General features: G+C 36.8%; 2 protein-coding genes and 1 pseudogene across 3 annotated transcripts in view; 2 read left to right on the top strand and 1 right to left on the bottom strand.

The window, feature by feature from the left end:
- The window catches only part of HDAC9 (histone deacetylase 9), a 999,956-nt gene that overhangs the window by 663,810 nt on the left and 312,719 nt on the right, over positions 1 to 23,427 (top strand). Inside the window, exon 14 of the mRNA XM_082398347.1 lies at positions 15,358 to 15,538. Within this exon, the coding sequence (XP_082254473.1) occupies positions 15,358 to 15,538 (181 nt within the window). The remainder of the gene's footprint in view (positions 1 to 15,357; positions 15,539 to 23,427) is intronic.
- PRPS1L1 (phosphoribosyl pyrophosphate synthetase 1 like 1) overlaps positions 1 to 23,427 on the bottom strand; it is a 753,632-nt gene that overhangs the window by 725,105 nt on the left and 5,100 nt on the right.
- On the top strand, positions 1,903 to 6,822 carry LOC309632639 (BTB/POZ domain-containing protein KCTD5 pseudogene; annotated as a pseudogene). The gene has a single exon. The product of its transcript is annotated as a BTB/POZ domain-containing protein KCTD5 pseudogene (transcript).

Below are 23,427 nucleotides of genomic sequence, written 5' to 3'. Positions count from 1 at the left end.
GTGAAATAAATTACTCATTATGGTCTTGTTACTTATTTAATTTCAAAATTCAAATGTGGTTTCTTTTGTGTTCTGTAGTAGAGTAAAATCCCCATTGCTTTAAAATGGTCATTTTCCAATATTGCTCCAAAGTGGCTGGGTCTTAAACATTTCTAAAGCAACCAGCCTTTCACAGATATAAATGCATATATAGTGCATTTATATCTGTGAAAATAGATATAATGCATATATAAATGCAGATACAGTGCAACTGAATTAGTAATTTATTTTCTCCTGGAACTCATATCTGAGGATATCTATAAGTGAATCTGAAGCAATATATATACTCTGTACATAGGTAGTAAGTTTTACCAACATTCTACCCAGCTGAGGAACGATGTTAATAGGTTCAGCTTCACAGCAGGTCAATAGCAGTATTAGAATAAACCTTTAAGCCTCAATCCAGAATCACAGGTTAACTACACACCACACACATTCCCACTGTGCATATATATAAACACTGGTTACACCTGAAATCAGTTCCCTGTTTCTGCTGCTGATGCTTTAGCTGAAAGCTTTGTAGTATTTGGATACCCACAGCACTGCCTTGTGAGTCATATTATTGTTTATTGATTCCTCATGATTTGAAAATGAGGGTATTATTTAATATACAAAATTGTACCCTTCCTTTGTGCTTTTTTGTATAATTGTTTGCTGGCATGAAAAAATATGCTAGACAAAGATTCTTGTTTGGAATGAGAAGAACCTAAGAAGAAGGGAGTGGGACTGACCTGACCTCACTGGAAATAACCAGTCAGTACATGAGAGCAATAAGTCAGCTACCTTGAGCCTGACCTCTGCTACAAGGGGCCACCACTTGGCACTGGAAGGAAGGATGGTAGAGAAATAGTGAGCAGTAACCTCACTATTAATCCAGCTATTAATCCACCTTCTCCTGGATTGTGTGCCACTCTTGCATACTAGAATTCAGAAATACTGCCCATTGCTAGGGGAGAGGGGGCATAATGAAAGTCTTACATGTTTGTTAAAGGCATCCTCTATCTTATCAAATTTTTACTTAACAAGAAAGGAGCCCTCTACCTTTCAACTCTTATGCATAGGTCTAAATTTTTTTTATCACAAGCAATAAAAAATATTTTAGCATGTACTTATACACATAATCATTATATAGATATACAAAGAAATATAAAACACATTTTCACAAATTATATAAGTGTACCACTACATCAGTATATTATATATATTACAAAGCATGCACAAAAACAGAAATTAAGAAAGGTGCGATAAAAATTAAATAAACATCATCTGTAAATAAATGTTATCTTGAGGTAACCTTTTATACTATGATGAAAATTGTTATTTTTAACAACTTTTTTATTGAGATGTAAATCACAGACCATATGGTTGACTCATTTCAGTGTACAATTCAGTGGCTTTTAGTATATTCACACAGTTGTGCAACCATCAACACAGTCAATTTTAGAACAATTTCATCACCTCCAAAAGAAATTCTGTGCCCATTAGCAATAATTCCCCAATGCCCCCGCCTCAACTCTAGGGAACCAGTAATCTACTGTCTCCATAATTTTGTCTATTCTGGACATTTACGTAAATAGAATTGTACAACACATGGTCTTCTGCGACTGTCTTCTTTCATTTAGCATAATGTTTTCAAGAGTGCATCCATGCTGTAGCATGCACCAGTGCTTCATTACTTACTTTTTCTTTCAAATATGCAATACAGTATTATTAACTGTAGGCCCCATGCTGTATATTAATTATATTCCCAGGACTTATTTATTTTATAACCGTAAGTTTGTACCTTTTGACCACCTTTGCCTCCTCCCCGCCACCCACCAACGTGTACTCTGCGGCGCTCTGGCGGGGCTTGCTGGGATCCTGATGGAGAATCACTGCGGGCCTCCAGACGCCTCCTGGGGGCGCTGGTGGGGGGAAGATGCGCAGTCGCAGCAGCGCCCGGCTTCCCGCTCCGCCCCCGCCCCCGCCCCAGCGTCTCGCATCGCGTCCAACGTAGGCGGCGCCTACTTCCTCACCACCCGCCAGATGCCCTGTAGGGATCCGAAATCCTTCCTGTACCGTTCGTGCCAGGCTGACCCCGACCTGGACTCGGACAAGGGTGCAACTGGTGCCTGTTTAACCCACAGCGAGCGCACCTGTTTGGAGCCCGTGCTGAAAACTCTCTGAGACTCCGAAAGCTGGTCATTAACAAAGACCTCGCGGAGGAAGGAGCGGAGGAGGAAGCGGAATTTTACCACATCACCTCACTAGTGACACTTGTAAAGGACAGAGAGAATGGGACAGCAGACCATCACAGGTGCGGGTGAAGCATGCGTACCGCCGGCTTCAGTTGAAGAGGCGCTCACGCAGGTGGCGTCCATCACGTATGAGGGCGGGAAATTAGAGCACCTGGGCAGCATCAGGTCTTCCTGCAACTGGGGGAGTGGAGCCCAGGCCGAGTTCCTCTGCGTGCCCTCTAAAGAGCTGCTAGACTCGCTGTCCGGCCCCACAGTGAGCCCAGCGAGAAAGGCAGGCTTTTTGCAAGAAGGATGTAAGAAGCCACAGGGCTAACAGCCGAAGAAGTCTTTTATCTTTTCCCAAGATGCAGCGAACCACCTTCTCAGGAAGTTTGGCCGTGGGAAGAGACCTGCGTTTGACGATTTACCTGTAGATCCAGGTGTGAGTCCTTTTCTGCCTCTTAAGTTGATGCTGAGTCACGGGACCAGCCGTCCGAGGCCGCATGCGCGCTTGCACCGGAGGCCAGCTGGCGGTGGGCGTCCCTTGGGGGCCCTCCCTCGGTTTTTCCAAGTGCAGCCCGGGCCTGAAGCTGCCGAATCACCGAAGATCATTAAAGGCGACGTTCTTGGTGCTACATAAACAGTCCGTCATGCAGCGTGGGCCTCCCTGGTAGGCAGTGGCCGCAGCACCGTGGCTCCGGGGACTGAGTCCTGGTCCGCGGTCAGGCTCCCAGGTGGGAACAGGTGGCGGTTTCTCCCGGCGTCTGCGAGCCGCTCCTCAGAGGGGCGGCCTCCGCCTTCACTGCTCCCCGGCCTCTGCTCTGGGGCCGGGCCTCCTTCAGAGCCAGGCTCCTCCACCGGGACCCAGGCCTGGAATCACGGCCAAGGCTTCTCAGTTGTGTATTTTCCTGGCAAGAGACCTTTGCATCCTTCTTTCCCAGGGTCCATAGACTACCCAGTGTTTGTACTTTCTAGAAATGCCTGCAAGTGTTGCGCCGTTTTGGAATGATCTGTTGCATCATGGAAAGGGAGGCAGAAGTTTGGCCACGTCTCTCCCACCCACAGGCTCCTGGGGGAGCCAGTAGCCCTGTCGATATGCCTCTGTCTGGCCTGGGATGGAAGTCGGGGCAGGGGCCTGGCTTCTGGATTCCTAGAAGAACTTGTGTATGCATGCTTCGAGAACAGACGGCTCACCGGGTCGTGCGGACTGTCAAGAGTCTGGGGGACCTGGCCCAGATGAGCGGCTCTTTGCTTCTTGACCTCTGGCTTCCCAGGGGAGCTGTGCACACTGATCACCCTGGCGGCCTGAAGGTAGGTCAGAGGTTGTGACCCGTCTAGTTTCAAATGCTTCTGGAGACTTCTGCCCGTGCCCCTTTTTCTTTTCCATCCCCCCAAACCTGATTAACCAAGTTCTTCAGAACCTAGGACTTAAGTCCTCCTCTTTGTAAGGTCTGTTGTATGATAAATGTTTGGCCTCAACATTTTATAACATGCTTTTCTATAGGACACATTGAAACACCAGCAGACCAGTTCTCCCCAGTGGAGCCCCAGGAGGAGGGCGGCCTGCCGTTGGCTTTGGGGTGTCCCCTGTGGGGAGCTGCCGGCCACTTTGCCCTTGTTTGATGTACGACCCTGGCGTAATACATAAGCTTGTCTTTTTTAAGGTTTGAAGATATTAAGAGTTAATGCAATAAAATTTATTTTAGGAGGATATTTATACTTTTTTAGGTATTTGTATTTTATGAGCTTGCAGTTTAATACCTAAGTTTTCCCCTGAAAATAGCAACTATGATTGTGGTTTTGCAAATGAGGAAAAAACAAAACAAAAAAAGTTTTTATGGCTGGATAGCATTCCATTGCATAGATATACCATATTTTATTTATCCATTCATCAGTTGATGGATATTTGGGTTGTTTCTACTTTGGACTATTATGAATAGTGCTGATATGAACATTCATATATGAGTTTTTGTGAGACATATTTTCATTTCTCTTAGGTATATACATATTACTGAAATTGCTGGGTCATATGGTAGCTCTAAGTTTAGCTTTTCAAGGAACTGCAGAACTGTTTTTCAAAGCGGCTGCATCATTTTGTCTTCCCTCCAACAGTGTATGACAGTTCCAATTCCTCCACATCCTCACCAACACTTGTTATTAGCTATCTTTTTTATGGTAAACCATTCTAGTTGGTATGAAGCTGCATCTTATTGTGGTTTTGATTTGCAAATCCCTGACGGCTAATGATGTTGAACATCTTTTCATGTGCTTATTGGCCATTTGTAGATGTATTTTAGAGAAATGTTTATTCAGAAACTTTTCTCATTTTTAAATTGGGTTGTCTTTTTATTATCGACGCATAAGAATACTTTAGACGTGCTGGGTACAAGTCTCTGATCAGGTATACAGTTTGCAGATATTCTCTCTGATTTGTGTGTTAACTATTTACTTGATGGTGTCCTTTGAAGCATAAAAGTTTTTACTTCTGATTATATCTGTATTCTGGGGGGGGTGTCACTGTTTGTTTTGGGCCTTATATCTAAGAAGATTTACTTCTATATTTCTTCTAATAATTTTATAGTTTTAGCTCTTGTATTTATTCTGTGATCCATTTGGAGTTAAGTTTTGTGTTTCGTGTGAGGAAGTGGTTCAATTTCATTTGCCTGTGGGTATGCAGTTGTCCCAGCTCCATTTGTTGAAAGACTGTTCTTTCCCTTTTGAATTGTCTTGGCACCCTTGATGAAAATCAGTTGACCATAAATGGAAGGGTTAATTTCTGGGTTTTCAGTTCAATTCCAATTCTATATGACTATCCTTAGGCACACTCTTTTGATTACTGTAGCTGTGTATTAAGGTTTGAAATTGGACTCTCCTCCCTAACTTAGGATATCTCAGAGAGTTTGTGCTGTATGATCCTTGATGCAGGGACTGGGTGTAAATCCTACTGTCTAGCCATATATCAAATATTAATATAGTTAACTTGCTTTCTTGTGTTTTTATTTAAAAATTAAATACGAGTAGAAGCTTGCTATTTTCTTCTGCACTCACTGGATGCATGTGTACTCCCAACTTCGGAGACCACTGCTCTCAGGTACCATATTTGGGTTCTATTCGGCACTATACCAGTTTTTAGCCAAATGTCGTCATCCAGTGGCCCACCCCTACTTCAAGCCCCAAGGTAATATTGAATTACTTGTACACACCCAATAACATCTCCAGGAGAGCAGACTTTCTCTGAAACTTCATCTCAGTCACTCTGTTCTAACTGTGGTTCTAATTGGATAAAATGATTATTCCAATACACTGGTGAGTTAAAAACAAAATACTAGAGAAAATCTTAGTGACCTAGAATTGCTGATGGGTTTGGGTTTACCAAAGTGTTTTCTGACACAATGTGAAGAAGAAAACAAGAAATTTAAATTACATTGAAAAAAATTAGGTAGATTTATCAGCTCAGTCAAATACATTAGAGAGTCAGATTTTTCCCCTAATCTTAGACTAGAAGCAGTTATATTTCTATGATATAATATATACATTCTCAACATTTAGTGAGCCCTTGTGTTCTGGGCTCTAGGTTTAGGACTGAGAGTATGAAAATGCAGTCAGGTTTCTGTTCACAGGTATCTAGTAGTCTCTCTTTTTCCAAGTCCAAATTAATATCCATTCTAATACCCTTAGCATATTTAATCACTTAAAATATTGATATCACAATAAAGTGTAACATTTGGAAATAACTTTAAAAATAGAGTTAAAAATGCTGTTTATTAGGCAATTTGGAAAATACAGGTCAGCCAAAATATTAAGAAAATAACAATAAATCAGTCATATTATCAGTACTTAGAAATGATTGCTTTTAAGTGTCTTTATGTTTCTTTAGTTTCTTAAAGTTTGCACATTTAAATTTGTTTTTTCTTCTGTTCCAAATAATCATTTCAAGTTTCCAGTTTACATTTTTCTGCACTAACTTCTCAGTCCTTTCAGTATCAATGTTTTCTCATTGAGATGAATTTAATGATAATATGTTGAAATTCTAAAGACAAAATATACTTAATTGTACATTTTATTGTATTCATTTATCAATCAGTGCAATCTAGTACAAATTAATTGATATCTTATGAATATATGACCTAAAAGTAAATTAGCATACTTAAAGTTACTAAAAAATATATTTTTCATGCTTACTTTTTTCTCACCTACTTTTACTTTTTCTTTATTTCTTTTTTATCTAATTTTTTTCTTTTTGTATTTTCCAGTGGCTCTTTGTTCCCTCCCTACAAAAACTTAGTCTTTTCAATAAAACCAATTTTATGTTATAATAATATTGGTGTTTTATATGTGCCAATTTATTAAACATTTAACACTTATTTTAAATGTATTAATATACAGAAAAAATAATAAAGATTACATAATGAACATCCATAACATCCAGCTTGAGAGATAAAACGTAATATATATAAAGTTTACTATGTATCTCTTTCTTATTTCATCCTCTTCCCATTCCTCCTTTTCTGAATTTGCTTTTTATTTTTCCCTTGCATTTCTTTATATTTTTATTATATTCATATATACTTAATGTATATTAACTTGCATATTTTTAAACTTAAATAATTGACTTCATATACATTTTTTGCTGGCTTTTTTCACTCATTCACCATTTATACTGTAGGTTTACTGTCCATCTTCACTGTTACTAAATATTAGTCCATTGTTCTTTAAGGTGGTTATAATGATTTATTCTCCTACAAGCAGTCTATGAGTTTCTCTTGCTTTGTGTTTTCTGTAATGCTTGGTATCATCAGACTTTTAAATTTCTGGTCAATCTCATGAGTATAAATTGGTATCTCATGTTGGTTTTAATTTGCATTTTTCTGATTACTAGTGAGGTTTTTCTATTCATGTGTTTGTTGATTTATTGAAATATTTTATTATTTAATCTGGGAATTTCCTGTTCATACTTTCTGTTCATTTTCTGTTCCTATTTATTTTTAGGAGTTGTATAGGTAACGTAGACATTAAACATTGCATTATTCTATGTTTTGCAAATATTTCTACCCAATTTGTGGCTTGTGTTTTTCTGGCTTATGATAAACAGAAGTATTTGAATTTCTTTCCTTCCTCAAGTGTAGAATGATATTCTCCATCTACTTCCATAAAACTTTAAAAATTGTGCATTTACATTTAAGTTTTTCATCCACTTTCAGTTGTTTTTTGCGTGTAGTGTTAGGTAGGTGTCTAAATTCGTTGTTCCCTTATGGATAACCAGTGTTCCCAACATCGTTTATTGACTGTTGTTTACCTGCTACTCTGTAGATCATCTCTGTTATATATCACAAGTTTCCATGTACTCATGGGTCTGCTTCTAGGCTCTCTATTCTCTTCCGTTAATCTATTCTTTTTTTTTTTTAATTAATTTATTTTTGACTGCATTGAGTCTTCGTTGCAGTGCGCAGGCTTCTCATTGCGGTGGCCTCTCTTGTCGTGGAGCACAGGCTCTAGGCACGCGGGCATCAGCACTTGTGGCTCGTGGACTCTAGAGTGCTGGCTCAGTAGTTGTGGTGCACGGGCCCAGTTGCTCCGTGGCATGTGGGATCCTCCCGGACCAGGGCTTGAACCCGTGTCCCCTGCATTGGCAGGCGGACTCCCAACCATTGCGCCATCAGGGAAGCCCGTTAATCTATTCTTGTGCTAATATGTCTTAAATAATTTAGTTTTTAGTATGTACAGATATCTGGTTGGGCATATCTCCCCAACTTATTCTTTATTTTCAAAATTCACTTGGCTATTCTCTGCCTTGCTCTCCTATGCAAAATTTAGAATCAACTGAAACATTCCAGAAATTATAGATTCTTTTGGGAAGAACTGTTGTCTTTATGATAGTGATTCTATCACAAAATATAGTGTATCTTTTCATCTACCTAGCTTACATCTCTGACTATAATGTGGTCCTCATATATGATTTGAATAATATTAATTTCTCTTTTTTTCAATAAAATATATGTAACAGAAAATTTACTGTTTAACCATTTTTAAGTGTACAGTTCAGTGGCGATCAAGTATATTCACATTGCTGTGCAACCATCACCATGAACCATCTCCAGAACATTTTTCCTCTTCCCAAATTGAAACTCTGTAGCCATTGAACAATAACTCTCCATTTCCCCTTCTTGCCAGCCCCTGGCAACCACCATCCTACTTTCTGTCTATATGAATTTAGTTACTCTAGGTGTATTATATAAGTGGAGTCACACAGTATTTGTCCTCTGTAACTGGCATATTTCACTTAGTATGGTGTCTTCAAGGTTTATCCATGTTGTAGCATATGTCAGAATTTCCTTCCTTTTTAAGGCTGAATAATATTCCATTTTAAATATTAATTCTTTAAAGTTTGTTGACATCTCCTTTATTGTATTGGTCAATTTTGCAGTTGTTACATGTGTGCTTGAAAGAATATGTTTGGCTGCAAGTTTCAATATATCACCAAGGAATTGTGTTAATTCAAATCTTTTGTAGCCTCACTCATTTTGTTATACGTTTGTTATAATCTCCTTCCATGATGTTGATTTTTCTTTATAGTTTTTCTTTATAGTTTTGCCAATTTATGCTTTTTACATTTTGGGCCCCTGTTATTAGTTTTAGAAATTTTTTTTGGTTAATTGAACTTCTGTATTATTTTATATATACCTTTATATGGTCTCTAATATTTTCCCCATAAAGTCTATTTCATCTGGTTTTAACAGGGCTGCACAAGACTTTTACGTCTTTTTGTTGTTGTGTTGTTAGTATTTTCTTATATCATAGAACCTTTTAATTTAATCTTGGTCTGCCAAATAATATAGCCTTTGTACTTTTGAAATTCAGTTTGACTGTCTTCATCTTTTAACTGGCAAATTGAGTACATTCACATCATCTGTGTTTAGTGATATGTGGGAGTTTGTACCATCTTATTTTGTGAATTATATTTGTACAGCTTTTTCAGTGCTTCATTTTCTTCTCCATTTATTTTTAGACTGATTGCTTCTTTGTTTTGTCTCTTTTTAAAAATGTTTGTCTACTTTATAGTTTGCATGTTATTTCTATTTATTTAATAGCTACTTTTAAATTATTAACGTGCATGTTTAGCTTTAAAAAGTCTAAAATTAACCAGTATTTCTACACCCATACTGAATAATACAAAGACTTTAGAACATGTAAATTCCCACTAGCCCTTGGCATCTTATAAGATAATCTCTAGGGATATTTAAGATTCTAATTTTCTGTAAAAGCAAGACTTCTTAAATTCAAAGCACTGCAAACCAAAAAGAAAATTAAATTTTCTCATAATGCCAAACAAGGAGGAACATATTCTTTAAAGAAATGGCTTTAGAAACAGAATTAATATTTTTTCTAATTATTTTCCCATGATCCTTTTTCCTTTACTTTTAGGTCATATCTTTTATTAAACTAATTCAAATAATTTTGATTATTTCAAAGATTAAACACTATAATTTATGATTTCTGTATTTGCTTTTGCTGAAATTGCATGATGATATTGATTATAGCACACAATGAGTAATATGTCTGGAAGCAAAGGTAACCATCCAGAACAAAGTGAAAACCCAGAAGCCATAAAATAGGTCCCTGAGCAGTGGCAACAAGAAAGCAAAATAAAACCAAACAGAAGCAAAATAAAAAATCACTGCTATCACAGAAAAATAGAACCTTGAAGTCTCCTCAACCCAGGGGCTTTATCATTTCATAATCTCCATTAGCAAGCCCTCTCAAATATTTAACTCTAAGCAAGAACATTGTGCCTGCCATACAGAGACCTATATATAGAGACCCACTTTCCAAATAGATGGCAGTGCCTATGCCCCACAGCTTAGGAAGGCCCAGGCCCCAATGACATTGATGTCCTGCTAGGCATCATTGAAGAATTTATAAAGTAGGGGCATAATAACTCTTCACTGAAAGTACTTTGCAACTTTTATCAGTGGGAGGAGACAGAAGATGTTCAGGCGTAGTGGCCTTACGCCACTTCATATAGAAAAGGTTGTCGTACACATCTCCGTAGCCTGACAGAATGTCCCTGAATAACAGTCTGGCAAAGTAACCAATCAAAACCAAGTCCCTAGTTAAATCACCTGAAAAAAGAAAGACCATGTATGCATAAGAAACAGGCTCAAAATACTACATATATTTAAAAAGTATTTTAAACAAGAATGCTTTCAGGGGATGAGGGCATGTTTATTATTCATTTATTAGGCATGACACATTTTCCAAAGGCACTCAATAGATGATAGGTTAATTACTATGAACCTATCATCTATTTTTAGTAGCAGTAGGTTCTGAACTGTTAGATATTTTATTTTTCTGATGATGCAAGAGAGAAACATGCATTTTTGTCCTTACTTCGAAGTATGGGAAATAACCATGAACAAAATTCTCTCTTGTTAAAATTGCTAATAGAAAAAAATGTTTAATGAAACACTTTTTTAGCTATAAAAATACTATCTCAATTTTCAGCCTCATGAAGGAAGCTTTTTATTGGTAAGGAGTAATATCCATCTGAAATAAAAGTGGCCTACAGTTTTGTGATACTTTGGTCACTAATATGTACCATAATAATCAGTGCCTTACTGGATTGTCAAGATTTGCCCTATACATTAAAAGCTATATTTCATTTGTAAAGATGTATAATTGTAGTCAACTCTTTTGAAAGTGAATAAACTTTTCTCTCTTTTATAGTCCTTTTTTGGTAGAAGGTTCAAAAATATTTGATCCATGTCTGCTCTTAGAACCAATGATTATGAATCTGTCCCAGTGAAGTGTTTGAAAGGTTCAACTATTTATTTTAAATAACATTTGCCATTTTTCTTAATTGTGATATGCAGAAAGTTTGGAAACCGCATAAAAGCACAAAGGAAAAAAATAATTCTCAAATCACTTGTTTCCCTCAGCTCTTGGCTCCATCACCAAATAACTTCAGAGTATAGTACTTGGATAATTGTTTTGTCTGTTCTCTATTTTCTTATATTTTCATTAGCCATTCCTTGGTTCTTTATATAATGATTGCTTATAAAATGCTTTCTTGTTTTATCCTTGTAGTGAGATCTTAAAGATGGCCATGTATCTCCTTTCTATTCACGTATTTATTCGAGATATATTTGTTAACACCTACTATATGTGTGAAACACTGCATGGGAATATATGATTCAGTAGGCAAAGCTCATATCCTTATGGAACTTCCTATTTATGGACAAAGGGCTTGAATTTGGGCGTCAACCTATAAGATCAGGAGCCATGCTTAACTCACTTTCCTATCTATACAACTCAGCATGGGATCTATCAGTATTTTCTATCTGCATGCACAGTAGATATTGGAAGGACACTTACATGTGATGAATAAATAACTATTATTGAACAAGTAGTTGTTTGTCTCTTACGTACATTGCCGTATTCCTAATAGTATGGATAAGTAGATTAGATAAGTAGAATTGAGTAAGTAGAATTTGCTTGCCTGTTTGTAAAGGTCTGTGTTGAGGTGTAACATTTGTATCTTGGTTATGAGGTAGCAAACTGTAATTCCATTATCTCAAAGGTTCCTGTGAAGTCCAAGTAAAGCAATAAATATGCTTTATTAGCAAAGAAAGAAAGAAGGTGGCAGTGGTATTTACATGGAGCTCTTACAGTATTGAGTTATTCATTAAGAGGTAAAACATTTAGTAACCCCAGTCATCTAAAACATGGTTATGTTATTTGAAAAAAAACATGGCCTTTAACTCTCAAATATCTGTTACATATGCTTTTTTTAAAAATTAATTAATTAATTAATCTATCTTGGTTGCATTGGGTCTTTGTTGCTGCGCGCGGGCTTTCTCTAGTTGCGGCGAGCGGGGGCTGCTCTTCGTAGCGGTGCACAGGCTTCTTATTGCGGTGGTTTCTCTTGTTGCAGAGTACGGGCTCTAGGCGTGTAGGCTTCAGTAGTTGTGGCACGTGGGCTCAGTAGTTGTGGCTCACGGGCTTTAGAGAGCAGGCTCAGTAGTTGTGGCACACGGGCTTAGTTGCTCCGTGACATGTGGGGTCTTCCCGGACCAGGGATCGAACCCGTGTCCCCTGCATTGGCAGGCGGATTCTTAACCACTGCAAGTCCCATGTTACATATTCTTAATGCACAAATAAATATTTAGCTTCGAGAAAGCATAAGAAAAGATACAAAATGCAGCAGAATATAAGTTCACAGATGATACAGATCCAGTCCCTGGTTCAAAGAGCTTTCAATATTACACATGGAAAGATGATTTCACACACCACACACACACACACACACACACACACACACACACACACACACACACACAAAACCTATCTAGAGCCTTCTCCCCACTTTGCATCTGGCTAATGGAATTTATCTTTTACATCTCAAGTTAAATGTCACTTTCTTAAAGTTCCCTCAACCTCTACATTAGGTTCTTCTTGACAGTTTTTCATGGTACTCTGCATTTTTCCCATATAGCACTCATTATATTTATAATTACATTATACTTAGAAATATTTAGTATCTGTCTCCTCACTAGTCAATAAACATAAAAAAGGCTCAACACACCTGCAAAGTGTCTGGCTCAGAGTGTGACCTCAGTAAGTAGTTACTGCATGCAGTAACTCTAAAATATAAAAGATGGTGGCAGGGAAATGGAGAGAGAAAAACAAAGTGTGATGGGAATGTAGTGGAGAGGGAAAGTGCATGTAATATATGGTCTTGAAAAGGTTCCATGTAAAATTTGAAGAGGACTTTAGAGGTAGTGAATGGTTGCTGAATGTGAAGCTTCATGGACACACCTAGAGGGGGTGATACAGAAAAGATAGATTGGAAGCACGAATGATCAGAGCCAACATATCCGTTAGACACAGTAGACACTGTGCCCAGAACCCATGATACACTAAGGGGCCCCAAAAATGTTTTAAATGTTAATTTTTAATCAGAAAAAATGAATATTATAATAATGATTCCAATGTATGCCAATATTAGCCTAAAATTTAATTTTTAATATTTTTTATACAGGAAAGAGCCCATGAATGCAGCCCTGGGGATGATATTTGTTATACAGTAGATAGGATTTGAGCTGGAATCTGAAAAAGGAATAGAAGATCTAACATTGAAATTCAAGTTGGCCTCACTTAGGGAGATTCCAGATGACAGGCTAGTGAGGTTCTTCAAACTTTGCTTTAACCTTCACAGACTTTCTATCAGCTTTTTACTTATAGGAGAGCTTTAGGAAGAGAATTCTTGCAGGAAAGAATTGGATGGGTTGATTTTAGAGGTAGGGTAATCAATCAAGGGCCTTTGCATTAGTTTGGATTATAATAGAAAGAGACAGAAGGGATAGATATTACAAACATCCAGGTATATATTTACCCAGGCATTTTAGATCACATGCAGAAGAGCTCATTTTCTCCATAGAAAACTCCCAAAGTCATAATTACACATTTACATTCCCTGTATAAGTTTCATGAGAGGAGGAACCATGTCAATCCTACTGCTGTACCTTAGGGAACTGAACATGGAGATGCTCAAGAAAACAAGAGATTTAGACTCCTGTAGATGTGTTAAAACTATTAGAACTAGAACTACATCCTGGCCAAATCATTCTAATCATCAAAGCAAATGCCCAGAGCTCAATGATGTGACAAATGCCTTCCAATTGATTGATGGTTCAGTTATTCTGCAGAGCAAAACTGAAGTAACACCACATACACATACATTAATTATAACTTATTTTAAAGTTAATTTTAAAGGATTCTTAACTTTTTTCTAAGTTGGGGAATCTCTGTCTATGGTCTATAACTAAATATATATTCATAATCAACTCATTTTTATATACAGCATTAACTCATACAGAGAAAGTCATACTGATATAAAACCATGTAATATGCATTGAATACAGTTGTGTTGTATATAGATTTGTTAGCATTCTCACTAAGTAAATAATTTGTACTCTAAGGATGTACCAAGCCTTGTGCTAGAGGAACACCACCCTAAGAAGAAGGTTAAGGCAGGGCCTTACTAAGGAGAGGTGATGTTTGCATTCAGTCTTAAAACAGTACATGCCTGGCAGGTAGACCAAAGCAGAAGAGCATGTACATTTTAAGAATTATAGCAATTAGGCTTGTATTTAAAAGGCTTTGTTAACCTTTAGTATTAGTTTCCTTATCCACGGAACGTGATGATCATCCTTTGTATCACTGTTGAGCACTATTCACTTTTGTTGGGAACATGGAAAAGGAAACAAACGTAAAAATCAACACGAAGGTTATGAATCCCCTCCTGTTGAAGAGAGGAAATATTCGGTGTGTAACATTGATAGTTAAATTAACCACCTGTCTCTATTTTAGAGATTGTCTCTTTTGGAGACAGAGGAATAGACCAAGTGAATCTTTCAGGAGCTTCCATATTCTGGCTCCTTGATTTCATAACTTGAGAAGTATGAAGAATGATAATGCTGTTAAATCACTGAGATTGTATTTAATACTTTATAAAGAAACTAAACCTTTTCATAGTACTGAGATTACACCATGCAACCTATGAAAAATTCCTTATTCTGTACCATTATATGAAGACTGAAAGCTGTCAAATATAGTCATTTAATTGGCAATTCTTAGGCTCCTATAAATGTCATTGACAATATTACTGAAATAAATTCAAGATAGGGTTTTCAGAATTGAGCCTCGTTGGTGGTTTGAAAGCAGTTGAATTGTTCTCCCGCTTTGCGTTGTAACAATTCTGGGGCTGTATTCAAAACGTTGGTATCAAGGTAGGAAATGAGTCTAAGTCAATGTTCCCCTTGAGGTTAAAGGTCTGTTTCTTTCAATCAGTTCAAACTGACAGGCCTCCTGCCATCACCTCCTCCTTAGCCAGGCAGCCAGGCCCTGGCCGTCAGTGTGAAAACATCTGTTGAATGGATTTATTGACTAGATCGTGTTTTGTTTCTCCCTTTCTCTATTTTTTTTCCTTCACACCGTTTATTATGTCTCTGACCTGATGAACTTAATTGGTTGCCATGTCATTCTCAGTGTCTCCCTTAGTGCTTGTCTCATGTTTCTTTCTACTGTGCTCTTCTCTCGACAGCAGCCCTTCCTGGAGCCGCAGCAAGCACGTGCGCTCTCGGTGCGCCCAGCTCAGCTGGCCGCGGATGGCATGGACGGATTAGAGAAACATAGTCTTGTCTCCAGGACTCATTCCTCCCCTGCTGCCTGCGTTTTACCTCACCCAGCAATGGACCGCCACCTCCTGCCTGGCTCTGCAACTGGTGAGAATCCCTCAAGACTCTCCCTAATAGGCAGGCTAAATACACCGTTATTGTAGGATTAAGCGATTTAAAATGCTCTGAATAACTCCAAGAGCAGAACACTCCATTTTAACCCAGTGCAACCCAAATTTTATGAGATTATATAGGCCACAAGACAAACAGCACATCTGATAAGTCTTGGGCTTAGTATTAATAGCCTCATAAATTGTTATCATTCAAGGGCCTGGAAAACACATCAACAGGTGCATGGGTCCCTTTTGGAAACAAAAATCCCTACAACATTCTTTAGCAGTGTTCCTCAATCTCTTCCTTCTAGTAGTCCTGGCCACTAGGAAATTTATGATGCTGGCTTCATTTGAGTCTGAAGAGTGCCCCTCTTCCAGTTTGTTTTTTTTGCTGTTTTGTTGGTGTCCCTGTTTTCTTCTGACTTTCCATACAAATGACTCATAGGAGACAGTGGTGCCAAGGCAAACCTTGTTTAATTCTACATACATGAGTTCCATTTCCATTTATTATGGCACCGATGGGTGGGCTATTTGACCACCCTCTTCCTTTGCCTACAGCTGTGTTTGATATTTCAGAACCTGGCTACAGAGGAAAACAAACCAGATAATTCCAAGGCCAAAGAAAGGTCAAGTCCGGAACACACACACAAAAAAAGGGTGCTATTCTCTCACAAAGTAGCTGTACCATAAATATCCATGTGGATAAATATTCCTTTAAGTCTGCTGGCCCCTGTTCTTGTTCCGTGCTCTCAAACTGTGGCTCATCAAATGAAAGATATTCTAGCCCTAAGGGCTCATAACTTGGATGCAGCAAGGGGAGAATTCAGATGTACCTTCCCCCAAAGTCTCTCACAGGTTATCTGATTTATTTTTGAAGCAGTTTTTAGGATTCAGAGTTTGTTTTTGTGGCTTCTGTGACCTCAAGCAACCCTTTGTGCTTGGAAAAGTTAAAATACTTTTTCTGAAATCACGTTCCCAAGCCTTGATATCATCTTTTATTTAAAAATCAATGAATGAAATGGCCAAGTTATTTAACTTTGACAGACATCTTAATGAGTACGCATAGGAGCTACTTTTTATAATGTGTTACACCCCAAGCCAACATTCCATACTAGGAGCTACAGTCGTTATATTTGGATATATTTCCTTCACCACATTAGCCACTGCCTCTGATCCCTCTATAACTTGGAGCAAAGCAGACCTACCCTGGTATCCCAGATGACCCAGGACTGCAGCCCACTGTCAGCGGAAGCCGCTTGGATCAGTCAGGCCTGGTTCTATCCCTGGTCTTCAGAGAATTTTTGCTCAAAGCCAGATACATGATGTAGAGAAATACTTTTTGTAGGTAGTGAGAGCAGCAGCCTTTAAGAATTAGATACTTCTCAATTCTTTTTACTGAAAGTGTTTTTTATTCAGCCCTAAGCTTTCAGAGACACAGACACCCTATTGTAATGCAGGTTACATTCACTCAAAATCATTTCCTTAGTTTAAAAGTGAGCTTGATTATAAAGTTTTGTGGTGCGGTTTCCATGTGCGCTGCTGTCTACTATTGTAATCCTACTGATAGTTTCTTTTCTTGGTCAAGAGGGGTGACCCTTTCCTGACATGTTTTGGTTTCCTCTACTTTTATATGTTCCTTCCATATGAATGAAGCAAGATCTCTGAATATTAGAATGATCCTACTAGTTTGAGAAAACATGTTGAACAGGGTTTGTAGGCCTTAAAAGAATCAGGTGAAAGGGTGGACTGCAAACCAAATAACATAAGCATGACATAAACATAACCTAATCCTTCAGACTGAAGACTGGGTCATTTCACGTGATTAGTTTCTTTCTCATAATGTCAACATCCTAGTATTTATCAGAGTTTATATTCCAAACACAAATAGGGAAATCAGCTTGAGTTTATTTTCATTTTTAATGTACGTGATGAGGCACATTTCTTGCCTAAATGAGAGATTATATAAACTTATATTTTAAAAAATACAGGATTTTGTACTCAGTAAGTATTCAATAAATTTTAGTTGAATGAACAAATACTGATTTGTAGTATATGTACGTGATATATGTACATATAAATCGTAAACACTTAGGAATTTACTAGTTCAAATTTGAAAACACTGAAAATGAAAGTTACTTTGTAATTATTGTTCTGTAAAGAATGACTAAGTGATTTCAAAGTTACATACTTCAGTAGAGAAGAACCTTCTTATTGTCTTATTTACCTTAAGAATGTTGCATCCTAACACTTAAATTCTTAAAGTAAAAATATTAGATTTTTTTTTTAAAAACATGCGAAGTATATAATTTATGTATCTGTTAATAGCCCCTCCACTGTCATTGGGACGAAAAATATATATTTGATTGGTGACTTTCATTTAGTGCTTTTCCAAATCCAAAGGAAATGAAATGCACTGTCTTCACTCTGCTCCTCCACATATTATTCTGGCTTTAATCCAAACTTAAATTTCCCCTGTAAGCTACATACTCTTACAATCCACATGGTCTCAAAATTCATTTTAGTATTTCTAACGATCTTTATTTTAGAGGAGAACTCTTAAGGCTTTCATTTGTGGTATGTTTGAAAACAAATTTTTTAAGCATTACATGCCTTTCTTTTGGCTTTTTAATATCTGGTGTAGGTACATCAAGAAAAATCAAGTGGCATTTGAGTCACTTTGAAGTCACATGTTCTTTGAGAATATTTAGCTTTTTTTTTTTCAAAAGAAAGTCATAAATCTTAAATACTCAGTGGTTGTTCCACTAAAAAGTAAGGAAGAGAAAACAAGTTGTAAGGGTAAGCGATTTGCTTAATGTCATTCTCTAAGAACTATACATTTTGAAACAACTAAAAAGTTACTCAATACTAAGCTCACATAATTTTCAAGGCACAACATTCAAACCTTTACCCTCCATGTGATCCTCAACAGTCAACTAGAGTAGCCACACCATCCCCTTTTTGTAAAGAACAAAACAGTGGTCCAAGGGAAAAATGTGGTCTGAACTCAGTCAGTTGTTGAAAGACGATGTCTCTCGTCCATTTCCTGTGAGAACTTGAATGGACCAAGAAGCAGACTAAGATGCAGTCACTCCCTGGTGGCCCTACAGAGAGCCTGGTTGAGGATATTTCTGGATGCACAAGAAGATGACGCACCTGCTGTAGTGCTAATGAAGAACGTGTATTGTAGAGCCAGGTTGCCACATATTCAAATGAGTTTTGTTATATTGGAATATGAGTAATAATATTCAACTTTTATATCATACTGAATTTAAGAGGTGCTTTTTTCATTCTATGTAAAGCCAAGGCATGGTGTTTGTATGAGTTCTGATGACTAAGGAAAGGGCAAGGTATGTCATTTTCTCTGCCATAGTCTTCCTTTCTACTCAGCTGTTCCGAACAGAGATGAGGCTTGGTCATGGCTCACAACAGACCATTGAGAGTAGATGAGATAATTGTGCTAAGTTTATACCAAATGGGATTCATTGACACAAGAATTTAATGGCAAATAAATTTGATTGGCTTTATCTTCCCCATCACCCAGTAGCATTTAAGGTCTTCTTTCTCCCTACACTAGGTTCCTTTACATATTCTGTGAGTAAATTCTTTCTTTGTAACATTATCTTTTTAAGTCAGTGTCTAATGTGAAGTAGAATTATAGTGCTCAAACTAAACCAATGTTTATGAAAGCCATTACAAATAGTTTAGTTAAAAGAATTTTTAAATTGATGTTTAGTGGGTGGCACATCGTGACAGAAAGTGAAATACATTTGAATATTTCAGTGTGAGAATAGCAAAACTGACCTTTTTTCCTGTTTTTTTTGGTTTGTTTTTGCTTTTTGTTTTTTAATTAAAGATACTTTCCCTAGTCAGGCAAACTCCCATTAATCCTTCAGGTTTTAGTTTACGTGTTATTTCCTTCATGAAGCCTTGTTCGGCCAGCTAAATCCAAATTAAATCAATTATGATCCCTCATAACAAACTGGATTTTTCACTGAAAGATTGTAATTATTTATTTTGGGGATTGTGTTCAGATGGGCTCTCTGTGCGGGAAGAGATTGTGTTTTCTCTTCTCTCTAACCCTAGCACATAGGTATATGGCTAGCCCAAGGAGGGTACTCAGTGTATGTACTTACTGTATAATAAACAAATGAATATCTGAATGAAATGAGAGTAAATAGACATGAATTACATGCAGCTACACACAGAAAAGATTATTGGTGTGTTAAGTGAAATTTGGGAGTAACACATATTTTTTTAATTTAAAAAAATGTTCATTGAAAGTAATTTGGTAAATTTGGAAAACTGAAAAGGAGAATCACCTATTATTCTATCACTCAGAGGTAACCATAAGTAAAATATACATTTATTTATTCCAGTATTTTTTCCTCTTCCTATGTGCCTCTCTTTAACAGAGTAAAGAAAAGTTATATGTGTATTTTTGTTCACATCTGTGTGCACGTGTATATCTGTAAATATGTATATGTGTGTGTGTGTAATCGTGTGTGTGTATGTATATGTGTCTGCATGTGTTTATGTGTGTGTTTTAAGACTTCTCAGAGTAACTAATGTTACCACCTGTATCAGAATGGAGAGATTAATTTCATTTGGGTATATAATCAGTTTTGAAGTTACTGTCCTCAAATATATGTGCTTGAAATTTCTCCTGAAAAATTCCTCCAAAATTTGCTTATCTAATTCTCACTGAAGATGATAAAATAGCTATCTTTTTTATTTAGGAGATTAAATGGACTTGGTCACATATATGTTACAACATATTTATTAACATAAGTTATAGCATATATTTTTAAAGTATATATTGATATACATTAGTTATACATATATGTATATGTATATATATTTTTTTTAATTAAAAAAATTGTTTTGGCTTTTTCATGCCTGAGAAAGTCATCCTATTACCTTCACACACACTTGGACACAGACTTATTGGGGCACATTTTTTGTCTGGAAATGTGGTTAAATGCTCAAGTATTTGACATTCAAGAGGAGAAATCTGAGGTTAGCACTGAAGAGAAGTCGGAGGCCATCTTAGTATGTGTTCCTTTGTGGGCAGCTTGTTCATTCTTTTCTGGTGCCTCATAGTATATTTTCTTTATCCTGTTAATCCAAAAACCAAAACCAAAAAAAAAAACAACCCCAAATTATCTTTATGATGAGCATTTGCAGTTACATACTCATGTACATTGACTCTTTCTATTTATGGAAAAATTCTTCAATTATTCCGATTATTCAGTTAAATCTGATTTCTTCCTCGAGAACAGTCTTTTTGTTCAGTTTTCTATTCTCTGACCTCCATACTCTCTGTACACCTCTAAGTTTTTACTTAATGGCACTTATCTGGTTTTCTGAAATGTGAATTCCTTTTTTGTTCTCCAGTGTAGGTTTTAATTTTGCCACTATGTATTTAGTTTTCTTGCCATCCTTATTTACCTTACTCATCTTTCTTTTTACTCATTAATTTAGCTTGATTTCTCCTTTTAGCTGTTGGCTCCTATTTTATAGGATCAGTGTCTTTTGACATTTGAGGATCTCAAAAAGTTTCTAAAATCTAATTTTTGTTCCTATAGTAAATCAAATTCACTGATCTAAGTAGTATGAATGATGTTTCCTTTACAGTTTCTGTAGCATATTCTCGTAGGCCCAGTTTTTGTTTTTTTGTTTATTTTCTTCTGCTCACTCAATCTTTTAAAAAAAAATATTTTTTTGAAGTATAGTTGATTTACAATTTGGTGTTAATTTCTGCTGTAGAGCACAGTGATTCAGATATGTATTTTCCGACTTTCGTTTCATTATAGTTTATCATCAGATATTGAATGTAGTTTTCTGTGCTATACAGTAGGACCTTGTTGTTTATCTATTTTATGTATAGTAGTTTGTATCTACTAATCCCAAACTCCTAATTTATCCCTCCCCCCACATTTCCCTTTTGGTAATCATAAGTTTGTTTTCTATGTCTGTGAGTCTCTTTCTGTTTTGTAAATAAGTTCATTTCTATCATTTTTTAGATTCCACATATAAGTGATATCATAAGATATTTGTCTTTGTCTGACTTACTTCAGTTAGTATGATAATCTCTAGGTCTATCCATGTTGCTGAAAATGGCATTTCATTCTTTTTTATGGCTGAGTAATATTCCATTGTGCATATATACACTACATCTTCTTTCTCCATTCATCTGTTGATGGACGTTTAGGTTGCTGCCATGTCTTTGCTGTTGTAAATAGTGCTGCTATGAACATTGGGGTGCATATATCTTTTGGAATTAAAGTTTTATGCAGATATATGCCCAGGAGTGGGATTGCTGGATTGTGTGGTAACTCTATTTTTAGTTTTTTGAGGAACCTCCATACTGTTTGCTATAGGGGCTTCACCAATTTACATTCCCACCAATAGTGTAGGAGAGTTCCCTTTTCTCCACACCCTCTCCAGTATTTATTATTTGTAGACCTTTTGTTGATGGCCATTCTGACTGGTGTGAGGTGATAGATACCTCATTGTAGTTTTGATTTGCATTTCTCTAATAATTAGTGATGTTGAGCATCTTTTCATGTGCTTTTTGGCCATCTGGTGTGTCTTCTCTGGAGAAATGTCTGTTTAGATCTTCCACTCATTTTTTGATTTTGTTGTTTGTCTTTTTGATATTGAGCTGCATGAGCTGTTTGCATATTTTGGAGATTAATCCCTTGTTGGTCACTTCATTTACCAATATTTTATCCCATTCTGTGGTTTATCTTGTCGTTCAGTTTATGGTTTCCTTTGCTGTGCTCACTCATTCTTGAAAGCTGGAATGTAGAGTGATCTTTCCAGATATTTGCCAGTAAATACGTAGTGAATTGTATTTGACTTCACTTTTTGCCAACTTACATACTGGATGAATCTCCTCGGTTATATAGTTGAATGGCAACACTTAATCTAATTCCCAGGTTCTAACAGACTTTCATATAGTGTTAGTTGGAAGCCCTAGGATGGAATTTCTTCCACCCACTTCCTTTTTACCTGCTGATAAGATGATTTACATACACAAACAAATCTAAGCCTTAGAAAATGCTCCTTACGTACTCAGAGGCACAATTTAGCAAGTTTTAAACAATTATTTTTGGATATTTCATTTGCCTGCTGGACAAATCAAGTTTCATACATAATTAAAAATTGTACTATCTGGAGGGAACTTACCTCAACATAATAAAGACCATATATGACAAACCCACAGTCAACATCGTTCTCAGTGGTGAAAAACTGAAACCATTTCCTCTAAGATCAGGAACAAGACAAGGTTGTCCACTCCCACCACTGTCATTCAACATAGTTTTGGAAGTTTTAGCCACAGCGATCAGCGAAGAAAAAGAAATAAAAGGAATACAAATTGGAAAAGAAGAAGTGAAGCTGTTGCTGTTTGCAGATGACATGATACTATACATAGAGAATCCTAAATATGCTACCAGAAAACTACTAGAGCTAATCAATGATTAGTAAAGTAGCAGGATACAAAATTAATGCACAGAAATCTCTTGCATTCTTATACGCTAATGATGAAAAAATCTGAAAGAGAAATTAAGGAAACACTCCCATTTACCACTGCAACAAAAAGAATAAAATACCTAGGAATAAACCTACCTAAGGAGACAAAAGACCTGTATGCAGAAAACTATAAGACACTGATGAAAGAAATTAAAGATGATACAAACAGATGGAGAGATATACCATGTTCTTGGATTCGAAGAATCAACATTGTGAAAATGACTCTACTACCCAAAGCAATCTACAGATTCAATGTAATCCCTGTGAAACTACCAATAGCATTTTTCACAGAAATAGAACAAAAAATTTCACAATCTGTATGGAAACACAAAAGACCCCGAATAGCCA

This window comes from Balaenoptera borealis (genome assembly GCF_965194805.1).
Source record: "Balaenoptera borealis genome assembly, chromosome: 7".
NCBI classification, from domain to species: domain Eukaryota; kingdom Metazoa; phylum Chordata; class Mammalia; order Artiodactyla; family Balaenopteridae; genus Balaenoptera; species Balaenoptera borealis.
Note: the sequence above shows the minus strand (reverse complement) of the source record. Positions and strands in the feature narration are given on the sequence as shown.